Source organism: Anoplophora glabripennis, unplaced genomic scaffold (genome assembly GCF_000390285.2).
Source record: "Anoplophora glabripennis isolate ALB-LARVAE unplaced genomic scaffold, Agla_2.0 scaffold459, whole genome shotgun sequence".
NCBI classification, from domain to species: Eukaryota; Metazoa; Arthropoda; class Insecta; order Coleoptera; family Cerambycidae; genus Anoplophora; species Anoplophora glabripennis.
This window is the reverse complement of record NW_019416570.1, coordinates 51,457-63,337: the sequence shown is the minus strand read 5'-3', so window position 1 is coordinate 63,337 and position 11,881 is coordinate 51,457. Positions and strand designations below refer to the sequence as shown.

Here is an 11,881-nt window from a genome sequence, read left to right as displayed (position 1 = left end):
ACTTTATTCTATAGAAAATTTGTATGATTTAAATGTTTTTATGTAACGGGTTTTCAATGAAACCCTGTATATGGTTACATTATGTTTGTTTGATCACTGGCGGGTGTGCTACCCTAATCTCTGAAAATCACAGCCTATTTGACTGGCTAAAATCACTTAAGTTTTATCGTGTACGGCCTCCTTAGAGTGCCGGCACTGTAAGCTTTAAAAGCTTCGTATGAATGACAGCGTAAAAACTGTTTATCTATGGCAGCGTGAAAGCTATGTGTGTGTGTGAACGTTGCGCTATGTTTGATAATTTTTAAGATAATTATTATAACATGAAATGCGGTTTCTTTAAAAATGCATGAGCTTTATTGATTTACTTAAATAGTAATACAATGTTTGCAATGCAGTAGTTGCTTATTATACAATACAAATCTTGGAGATTGGATCGAGTACACACTTTGACCAGGCATCCGTGCTCTGCTTAATAAACTGCGGGAAACCTGAGTTGGTGTTCGTACACTGGTTGAGTGGTTTCCCTCGAACGCGGGCGGTCAGGTTTAGATCCCGAAAATTTGCAGTTTGAAAATATGCCTTCTCGACAATTACGAGTGGCTCTGAGGAGTTGAATGGATAAAAATTACTTTGAGTATGAATTTGAAATCTCTAGGATGTTTTTATTTTCGTCATTTTTTGGAAAGGGTGGTGGAAAATTCTAGCGATCCTTGCGCTTGTCGGCTACCTCGAGGAGAGAACTGCATATATTGTCGTCGTCCGAGGGACTCTTGGCGGTAACTTTCTCATCCGGGCTTCGCGGGTAAATTTTAGAAAGATGCGTGAAATTGATGTTTTCTTCCCGCGTCATCGGAGGGTTATAGCGCTATGTCACATACGTGTCCGCTTCGTTTAGGGCATTTGCGACGCGCTATCGGCATTCAGGGCTTCGTCATTGTGGCAGCAGAATTTTCGGTGATGCCGCTGACCAATTATTTTAGATGTTTACTAAATATTGAAGATATAATTCAATGCTGGACGAATCGTGCAGCTCGCAGAGAGATTAGTACCAAAATTTTATTAAGAGACAATATTTTGCTCAATGCTGTATAGAGAAACAATGGAATTTCCACACAATCGAAATAATTTCAACCGAGACGAGGATCTAGAACTACCTGAAATTTGCAAACGGCTTGTATGTAAAAATCAAAAACCGGACCGGACCGTCCCAAAACCAGAACAACACAGACTATAAACACAACAAATGTAAATACCGGCAAGACCGCTTAATATACAGTTCTGAAGAAGAAAGCGATATGGCGGCAAGAAATTAAAACGAACGACAAGCAAAGAGAAACTGATCAATCATACACTATTATTTTGAAACGAATAATAAACTCGGATTTGTTTTATAATGATTGACAAGTTCTGCGCTTTAGACTAGAAAACTTTGATAGTGATCATTTTTAAATGATAATTGCAAAGGTCATGAAAGCACCGCGGCATTTTTAGCTGTAGTGCCATGTTGAATGTAATGTAGTCTGTTTCGTTTTGTACTTTTTCAAATAAATCGGAGCATTTGGCGCGCTGCTGGCTGCGTTCCGAATACTATTAGGGAGGCTATAAATAAATCTTTAAGGGAATTCCAAGTGTCTAGATGTTCTAATTTGGCCTATGCGCTTTTGAATCATGCATTGCTGAGAGAGTGCATATTTATTGTGGTTTCTAAGTGAAGTGCTTGTAATTTTGTACTTTTCGAGCAATGGGCAAAAAGAGACGTCTCAATCAGCTCATCTCCAAGTGGATAAAGAGGTTGGTGATCAGCAATTGCTTTGTTGAGCTTTAAACGTACAATGCTTTTAATAATTGTTTCATTCTCTTTTATGCAGACCACGAGTATGTCGTCGTCATCATGTATTAATGAATAGCAAAGATATTTAAGTATCTTATATCTAATTTCAATTTATTTGTACTAAGTATAAAAATTAAATTTACAAGGTTTTGCATGTGCCGGTTGAAAGTAATATGACAATGTATAAATAGACATATGAATCTTCTATTTCTTGTACGGTCCACTGTATCGTGTGCATTAGTTTCTTTCTTTAATAAACTTCATTAGAAGCCAGTGTAGTTATAACTTGTAAATATGATAAAGTAGAATGTGAATCATTCCACAAAAAAATAAACCAATTGCGTAGTATACGAGTTAATATTAAATTTGTAACGAAGGAAACAATAACAAATTTTAGAATAGTACTACTGACTATGCAGACACTGAATTGAACAATAAGTATTAATAAAATTTCGACTGGACTTACATGGAGTAAAATTGAAATTTCCTTGGTATATCAATGATTCAACATTTTTAATGAAATGAGACAGAAAAAATCATTAATGTACAAATTTTGGATCTCGGTGAAAAAATTAAGGTAGCAGAAAAATTTCCAAATTTTTTTTATTGATTTTTGAAAGGCTGCAACTTTGTTGGTCGTATCGAGAAAATAAAAAAGTATCTTGAAGCTTGAAGATTCTAGTATCTTCGATGTCTTATGATCTACTGATCGTACTGCAAACGGAAGGTGTGTTTTGAAAACTTGAATCAATCCTCTTTAAGGAACATTTGGTATGTCTGAAATTTTTTTTATACCTAGTATTAATTTGAAAAAGTGCAAAAATGCCTTTTTCTGCTGTTTTAGAAAATCAACGACTACTTTGCAAATATTGCGGAAAGTACCAATGTTTGTATGTTTTTTTTCATGCTCATGAGGCCTGTAAATTTTGAAATCGATCGGTGGAACCGTTTTCCTTTCCTGAATCGTATTATAAAAAATTAAAGGAGCAAGCTTATTACTCCTTAAACATCAATTAATGATGATTAAGATGGAAAAATTATTTTTCTCACAATTTCGCATTAAATACACATCAAAGATCGAAAAAAATCCAAATATTCAAGAAAAAATCAAATTTTTCAAAAATCTTTAGCATTATTTTATCAAAACCTTCCGTTCACTATACAATAATTAGTTCATTAGATATCAATGACCAAAAAAATAGGTGACTTTTCACTCAATAGCCGATATCTCGATGAGAAATAATCGTATATAAAATTAAAAAATTGAACAAAAAAAATTGTAAAATGTTTGCCTTGTATTATTTCTTTTGATTGCGCCGAGAGTGATGCCAAAAAAAATTTACATCTCAAGATTTCAAAGCTAGAATCATCAAGCTTCAAGATGCATTTTTTATTTTCTCGATACGACCATTTACCAGCCCGATACGACCATTACAGCCTTTCAAAAATCACTAAAAAAAAAATTGGAAATTTTTCTGCTCCTTTAACTTTTTTTGCAGAGTTTAATAAAAAAAAATATGGTGCTGAACGAAAACTCGGGTTGATTTCGAAAGTTGTTGACTTTTCCTATTTCCCAAAGATACAGAGACAAAAAGTAATTAAGATGCCTTGGCCATTTTCTATTAATCGAATAACTTATAATCAATCCAATATCATATTTTGAACCAATTTGAACAGAATTGGAGTCCACTGGGATTTTTTTCACGGTAAAACCAATGTAATTTTATTTTTTATAAATTAATAGAAATAATCTACTTCTATACTTTTATTGACAAATCATCACTTAACATGAAAATTAAAAAATTAATAATTAACAGTTCAGTACATTGTCAGTGAATGAAATGAGTAATAAAATCAACGAAAATGCATTAAAAATACTATAATAAGCAACATGTCGATTTGGAAGCTGTTTCTATCATTTTGCGAGGAAGAAGGTTACAAATTAGATTAGAAGACAATACATCAACAACAAAATTGGACGACATATTTAGACTATGGATTTACTATATAAAAAAAAAGAAAACATAATTGTAAGTAAAGTAAAAATAAAATGGCTACAATGACAAACACACCGCTTGGCTTGCAAAAGAAATCTACCATATTGCCGCATATGAACTAGCATGGCGCTGTGGAGAGGGTTTCCACTGTTTAGTGCATTACCTTAAAAGATGAAACGAACGATGCGGGTTTGGCCTCTGAAATAAGTATAACCCGATATTATCAAAAACAGCAAAAGATGGAGCACAAGGATGTGCTAACAGTAAATGGTTAATTCCAAATACCCAATACCTTGATATTTGTCCCATTCAATTAAAAATCATATTCCTCTGGATGATACAAAAATATACCAATAGGATTAAACAAACTCATCGAACAAACTTAAAAAATACCTATTGTTAGCTCAATAAAATTTTAAAATATTACTGACATAATGATAACAATGTTTGTGTCTTATTCTTATTTGTACTTTTGTACAGTTAGTACACAATGAGTGTACTATTTTGACCTGTACTATCAACTGGAATAATAAAATGATGGAAAGATTCTCAACGTGAACTAGTTGCAAAGTTGAATTACACATTTTGAAATATTCTTGGAAAATATTAATCGAAGTAATGGTTTCCTCCAAACTTTTATTTTTTTTAAGGAACCAACCTTTGAAAGTGCTTAAATTTTAATACAAATGTTTTACGATACAATTCAGAAGGACACGCATTTTTCTTATTAAACATAAGTTGACATCCATGATACACTTAATTGTATCATGAAACAATTGAAGTACAAAAAAATATAGCAGTTTTATTGTCTACAGTTGTTTAAAATGACAAACTTTAATAGGATATAGAACACACTCAGTTTACTTCGAAACAGCTTCATCATATTTACTCTTTAATTTTAACATTTTCTGAAAGACAGGATGTTTTACCAGCTTTGACAGAACCTGTAATGTGCTATAACTTCGGTGGCGGATGTCTTCGAGTACAAATTATAAAAAAATGACGCCGAATGACATACTTTAGTAATTATTACTCTTTAATTGGACAAAAAAGTTACTTCTACATAGAAATATACCGAGTAGGATACTGGATTAGAATCCATTTCGTAGTGCTTTTTCATAGATGTGAAATAAAAACTTAATAAAAACTAAAAAAAAATCGTAAATTTTCAAAAATGAAGAAGTTACTAGATATTACATAATACAATCAGTAATGATCGTACGATATTTGTTAAGGTAGAATTCCAAGGAGACCCTTGGACTTTCTTAGAATTAACCGCATTTGACACCCGAGGTAGAAAGCTTTCGGCGTGGCGTTCACCGTAACAGCTTGCAATGCATACTGTGATTTTCAGTTCTTCGGTTATTTTCTTGGAATTCTATCTCGACAAATATCGTACAAAATGTAAACCTTCTGTTTGTATTTCAAGATATTGAGGTGTGGATTTCGGGTTCAATTTTGCTCTAAAACCGAGTCCAAGACATCTTAACTAGTTGTATAGTTTCGAGATATAAATTCGAAAAACTCGCCAAAAGTGTCAAATTGGTACACCCTGATTTAAAAAATTTCTGTAACAGGTGAACTTTTAATCTCGTTCAAAAGAATCCCCACCAACTTTCATTCAATAATACGTTCGTTTTGAAACAGTGTTCTAACATGTCTGTTATTATTAATTAACAAATTCTCAAAAAGTGATCGACAAATTAAGAAAAATAAAACTTAGGTGTATGTATGTATAGAGGATGAAAAAATGATTTTAAATGTTGGTATTCAATTTTTCTTGCAATTTAAGTTTTTTATAGACGGAATTACCGAAGTTAGGGGAACAACGTTACGTTTAATGTCAAAATACGAGGTGCTTGAAAGTATAAATTAATTTGGGTAGACAATTTTTAAAAAACTTGTTTATTTTCATTGAAACGCCTAGACAGTTTTCCTTATAAAAGTTAATATGCCTGTTTCAGCAGCAGTTGGGGACTGATTTGAAACTATTAGAGGTATTTGACCAATTAATTCGCGATCTTAGACTGAAAGTGCGTGGCAACTTAAGTACCGAGTATTATCTGATGTTATAAAACCTAATATATTAATGCAATGATTTATTGTTTGTATGTGAAACACATTTTCTAATTCAGTTTGTTTTCACACAAGTGTATTATTAAAAAAAAATTAAATAGAAATTCGCACCATTAAAAATTAATTTCGAATTCAGTTGCGTAGGTTAATACCTCCAATAAATTATTATAATAGCTAAGTGTGTATTAATTATAATAAAAATGCGCCAACAAAAAATTGGATCCATAATTTTCAGCTAGCGTGGGAATACATCCATAACAATAACTAATCGAATAAATATCAAAGCGTTTGTCTCGCGCACGCATACATCACTTCTGACAAGTCGCTGCCCATGACGAAATCATTTTACTAATCCGCATTTTAAGTCGTGCCTACGCTCCTGCCATTTCCATGTTTATTTTGGTAGACGTTGGAGGGTGTTTGTATCTTTTTTAAATCCACTCGGTAACATAAACAGTATCTTGCTGACAGGGGTGTTAACAGAGCCGTCCAGAGACATTTTCGGACCCTTGATAAGTCTATGGCCCCAGTCCCAGTTGAAAAGATACATTTCTTATTTAATAAAGGTCATAGAAAACACTAAAAATTTATTTAAGAATCAAGGTGAACTGATGGTTGACTTGGCCATTATCGAAAAACGAAAAGAGAAAATAAGAAACGGTAAACGGAGATCTGTTTGGCATGATGATCTAAGTATTTGGGTTAACATTGCAATTTGGTAGATGGACCGCCTTAAGCGCTGTGACGTAATTATTTTTCCCGATTTCACACATATTTTTCCATCATATGACATCATTTTTCTCAACGATTTTTATTAAAAATGTTTTTAATGACTCTTCTCATTCGTAAAATATAAAATTTATTAAGAGAAACACTGGATTGATCTTTGTTACTGATTGTATCAGCATTGCCGTGGAAAACAAGATACTGGCAATATTTATTTTAATTATTGACATAAATTATTAATCTGTAAGGCCGTACTGCTAATTAATTCTATTTTTCTTTGAGTATAGATGACGTTACAGTCGTTTTGGTGGTAAACTTACCAAGATGGAATTGTAAGTCAATTATTTCATGTCATATAGCGGTCTGTCTAAAGGTCGATTTCAGATGATGCTATCACTCGCCATACATTTGTAGAACATAAGTATATCAAATATTTGTAAATTATTTGGCCAAAAAAGATTGATGTATTTGTTTTACGTTTGACAAATATTTAGCATCGTCTGGAACAAACAAAACAAACAGTCAATCTCGATATGCCATGGGGGGCAATGATCGGGCTTTTTTGGATGCCGAGCCTGTGACCAAACTCTCAGACGTCACTCCCTCTCGGCTGTTCTAGGTGTTAGTGTTAGCTTAGGGGTGGATTGTAGCTATAAAAAAGTTTTTTAGGTAAATGTTATTTTGGAGTTTGGTCTTGCATTCATTCAGTCTGCCCTGCAGTAGTTTGACTTCTAAACAGTGGGTACATCAATGGGACTTCGTACGGTATTCCAAATAGTAATTTGTTTTTAAAATATTTCCAGCTTTACGTTAATCGTAATTTATAAATTACATACATTTATTTAAATATCTATTTTAGAAATTGTGATCTATCATAACAATTGATTTCTACACTTTTACATATTCCTAATGATATTTAAAAAATAAAAAATATGAACAAAATTTGGGAAGTCAAATGAGGGAAAATTTAAGACTTCATGTAGGACGGGTCCTGTCGCTGATCTGGTAATATCTACAATAAAAATGTGTCCTACATAAAGTCGTACCAGATCAATTTCTCCATATTTTAAAATTATTTTCCATTGCACAGGGTGTCTCATTTTTTCTGGGCGCTATTTGACTATATTTTCGAATTAAAGATTCAGCATATACAGGGCGTCCCGAAATTTATGCAACAAAATTTGGTCATAGATTCTTAAGACAAATTTGAGAGACCCGTATTTTTTCTTTTTGCCAACTGGCCCTCTCTTTTGGAGTTAGAGCCCCCTTAAATCTGCCCCTATGAAGTCTTTTTTATATCTCAAAACCATGTTGTACGAGAATCACTAAATTTGGTACACAGGGGTTTTATGACATGTGGAATCTCACAGTGCTACGTTTTTTGGCGAGAAACCCTCTTAAGACACTTTTTCATGGGCCCCCCTCGGGACCAGAAAAATTTGGTCGCAAATTTGATTTTTTTTAATTATTATATGTATACCTAGAAAGCCATTGAATTTAGAAACTTTTTTGTCTCTTGATATTTGTAAATCGTAAAACGCAATGTTTTTGAGGAAAATGGCAAATCACGATATGCATTCGATCACATTTTGACATTTTTCTCGAAAACATTGCGTTTTACGAAAAGAGTTTAAAGAGACAAAAAACGTAGTACCATCAGATTCCACATGTCATAAAACCCCCTGTGCACCAAATTTAGTGATTATCGTACAACAGGGTTCTGAGATATAAAAAAAGATTATTCTTAGGGGCGGACTTCAAGGGGCCGTAATTCCGAAAGAGGGGTCCACTTGGCAAAAATAAAAAATACGGGTCCCCTAAATTTGTCTTAAGAATCTGTGACCAAATTTTGTTGCATGAACTTCGGCACACCCTGTAGAACAGAAATAAAATTTATATTTAATTTCCCCTTAAATTTTGAGGCTTACTCTGTTAAATATTGGAATATTTCAATGTTATTTTGTTTTTTTAATTGACGTTTGAAGCATTTTCGAAAATATCTGTAACTAAACAAGTTGCGTTTTTTAACAGTAAATTCAAGCATGAAGAAGCCTGCCCTATCATTAAGGTAATAAATTTCAAATAGAATAGGTACCTATTACGAGTGTTTGCGAGATTTTCTATGCGAAATATTTGGCATTTTTCTATTTTTATACTGAACGACAGTACCGATACGTGTCTTTCAAAGCACAATTGATTATATTTTTAATGTAATATTCTTGAGAATGTAAGAAAACCGCAAATATCTGAGAAAATCGAAACTGTGACCCCTACAATATATCGATGAAAAGAAAATTTGACTTTCTATAGTATAGTGCAGAAAAATACAGGGTGTTCCATTTGAATTTAAAAAGTTTTGTCTGTTTTAAGTTTTCAAAATGTAATATTAAGAATTGTTCACTTTTGTAATTTTCTTCAGGTGATTTTGATAGTGGAAGGTAGTGCATCTTGTGCTCTTTGTGTGTTCCGAAAAGCAAGCGACAGCTTCCAGAACGAAGGAATTTTCGAAACGCATGCATCTGTCAAAATTTTTATAAGATGTCGATTATCTCGAAACCGGTTAAATTTAGGAAGCTTTAACATTTTTTATTTATTTTTAATTTATTTTGTCGATAATGCAATAATATATAGGGTGTTGCTTTTAAAATAACAATATGAAGAAAATAGTCATAACTTTAAACTATCGAGGTTCATAATTATTTTTTCTATTCGAATAGGTTATTTTAGGCTTGCACTAATAGGCAAACCTGCATCTTGTTATTAGGTTTAATTTCGGAAGTGTTTGAATTTTAACTCAACGAGAAATTTAACAATGTAATAATTTACAGGGTGTTTAATTTGAAAACGTGAAATTGGAAACTTAAATATCCTGAAATGGAAAATAATTTTAAGAGATCAAGAAACTGATTCGGTGCAACTTTTTAGATACATTTTTTTTTACATTAATTATTGATGGTACTAGAACTACGGGAAAATTAGTCAAAAACGATTAAATGTACAAAGGATCTTATTGAAAGTATCTCTTAAATAATTCGTAACATCAAAAAATATAAAAATTACACCGTTATAATAAAATAAAGTTTAATAAAAAATTTGGTAGTTAAAATTTGGTCCGAAATCATCATGCAACTAAGACATTTATAAATCAATAAAATAAATTTTATATTTAAAGGGAAGATATAAGCGCAAATGCTTCACATCGAACAATTTTGTTGTAATCCCGGAATTTACAGAAAAATAAATGTCTATTAAAAACAGATGGAAAAGCTTGTTTTCGATGGAAAGTTTTGTATTTATATTTTATTACATTTGTATATCATATTGGAAACTACACTTTAGTGTTTGTCTGCATCGCATTCACTGGACGTCTTTTCGCTAGCATTTACCTGTAGCTAGACAAAGAATGCCGGAATATTCAATGACCGAATGACCTGTTCAAAACAAAATCCCACACGTCTGTTAGTAGCTCTATTTGGCAATACAAACGTCAAGAACAACGTATATTGTTATTTGTTTCATTTGCATCTAAGGAGTATATTTTTCACAAATCATTCCTACGAAAGATTATATAAATTTCACAAGTTGTAAAATATTTAGCAATATATTTCAAGGCAGAATGTGAACGTATCGCAGCCCCGGTTAGTAGAGTTAATGTTGAAAGAATCTTTAATTTACTTCACTAATTGCAATTACATATTTAAAAAAATGAATCGTAAACAACCATTTAAAAAATTAAATAAGCGTAAATGATAATTTTTAGTAAAATTAGTACATAACTTTTATTAAAATTATTGTCGTTATCATAAATGTACGAGGTCTGTTCAGAAAATAAACGAACTTTATTCTTTTAAACTTGATTATTAATTTTATACCTTGATCCGTGTCCCCTCGAAGTACTCCCCTCCCCTATTCACACACTTTTTCCAGCTGTTTCCATTTCACGACACAGTCCTGGATTTCGGAAATTCAGTAACTTGGTTTTTTGGCACAAAACTGACGAATTGGCGAAGCTGAGCTGAGCGGGCGCATTATCACGGTATAAGAACTAGAGTTTCACGTAACCGTTGTAAAGGCCACACACTGTTCACGGTTTCCCCTTGAGGCAAGAATTCAAAATGCACAATTCCATTAAAGTCGAAAAATCAGTGAGCATCACTTCAATATTGGATCGAGACTGACGTGCTTTCTTGAGACGTGGAGACCCTTTGCCAATCCATTGTGATGATTGAACTTTTGTCTCAATGCCGTAGCCATAAACCCAGTTTTCGTCTCCTCGTATCGACGCTTTAGTACGAAAACGTGCTATCTCAGATTTCGGTTGGAAAACATGCTATCTCAAATTTCATTTGGAAAACATGCTATCTCAAATTTCAGTTGGAAAACATGCTATCTCAAATTAAGCTTGGAGAACATGCTAACTCAGATGTTTAAGTAAAAATATGCTATCTCAGTGTGACTAGAAATTTAAGTTTCGTACATTGAATGATTGAAACCGTTCATTTATAATAAACTTATATAATATATTTTTCAAGTAAGGAATGTTTATGTTCAGGTACACTGTTTATTTTCTTTTTTTTAATTCAACATTTTTCAATTAATTTTGTTAAGTTACTGTTATAAACGACAAAATTGTTAATTAAAAAAAATAAAATAATATAATATGAATAGTATGCTGCAGCACGTACATTACTCGACGTTTTTTGAAATATCAAATTATAAAAAAAAATGGTGTTAATCCTTTATATATGTATAAAAATTTTGTTATTACTAAAAATTATTCGATTTTTTCATACAAGTTTGCTTTGATATAAAAATAGCGGACTTTTACCTGATTTATAATCACTACTCTTACTTTTGTTAATAGAGTTAACATAATAACCATAATATAAATAAAATGTATAAAGTTGAATGGTATGTATACATATATCGTTGCGACGGGCGCATATGATTTGCACACATGTTTATCATCAGCAGGTCATAAAGTACCTGTAATAAAAGTGTCATTTCCAAAGTCTATGCAAGGACGCGGCTACCTTGTTTTTATTGAGGTGCAGTAAGAACGATTCGGACCCGGAGTTTAGGGCCTAGCCTGGTCCACTATATAATTCTTTTTATTGCAATCTCCTTAGGCATTCAGAACTATTTTCAGAATAAATTGTGCATCCCAGATTTTGTGAAAAAGAAAAATAAGTGTATCAAAAGTAGCGACTATAAATCAGATATGAGTACGCTATTAATCTTGATATCAAAG

The 11,881-nt window shown here is 32.3% G+C and overlaps 1 protein-coding gene across 1 annotated transcript in view; it reads left to right on the top strand.

The window, feature by feature from the left end:
- Positions 1-1,673: 1,673 nt before the first annotated feature.
- Positions 1,674-11,881, top strand: part of LOC108910342 — a 47,439-nt gene continuing 37,231 nt past the window's right edge. Inside the window, exon 1 of the mRNA XM_018714914.1 lies at positions 1,674-1,791. Coding sequence (XP_018570430.1) covers positions 1,742-1,791 — 50 coding nt within the window. The 5' untranslated portion in view covers positions 1,674-1,741. The remainder of the gene's footprint in view (positions 1,792-11,881) is intronic.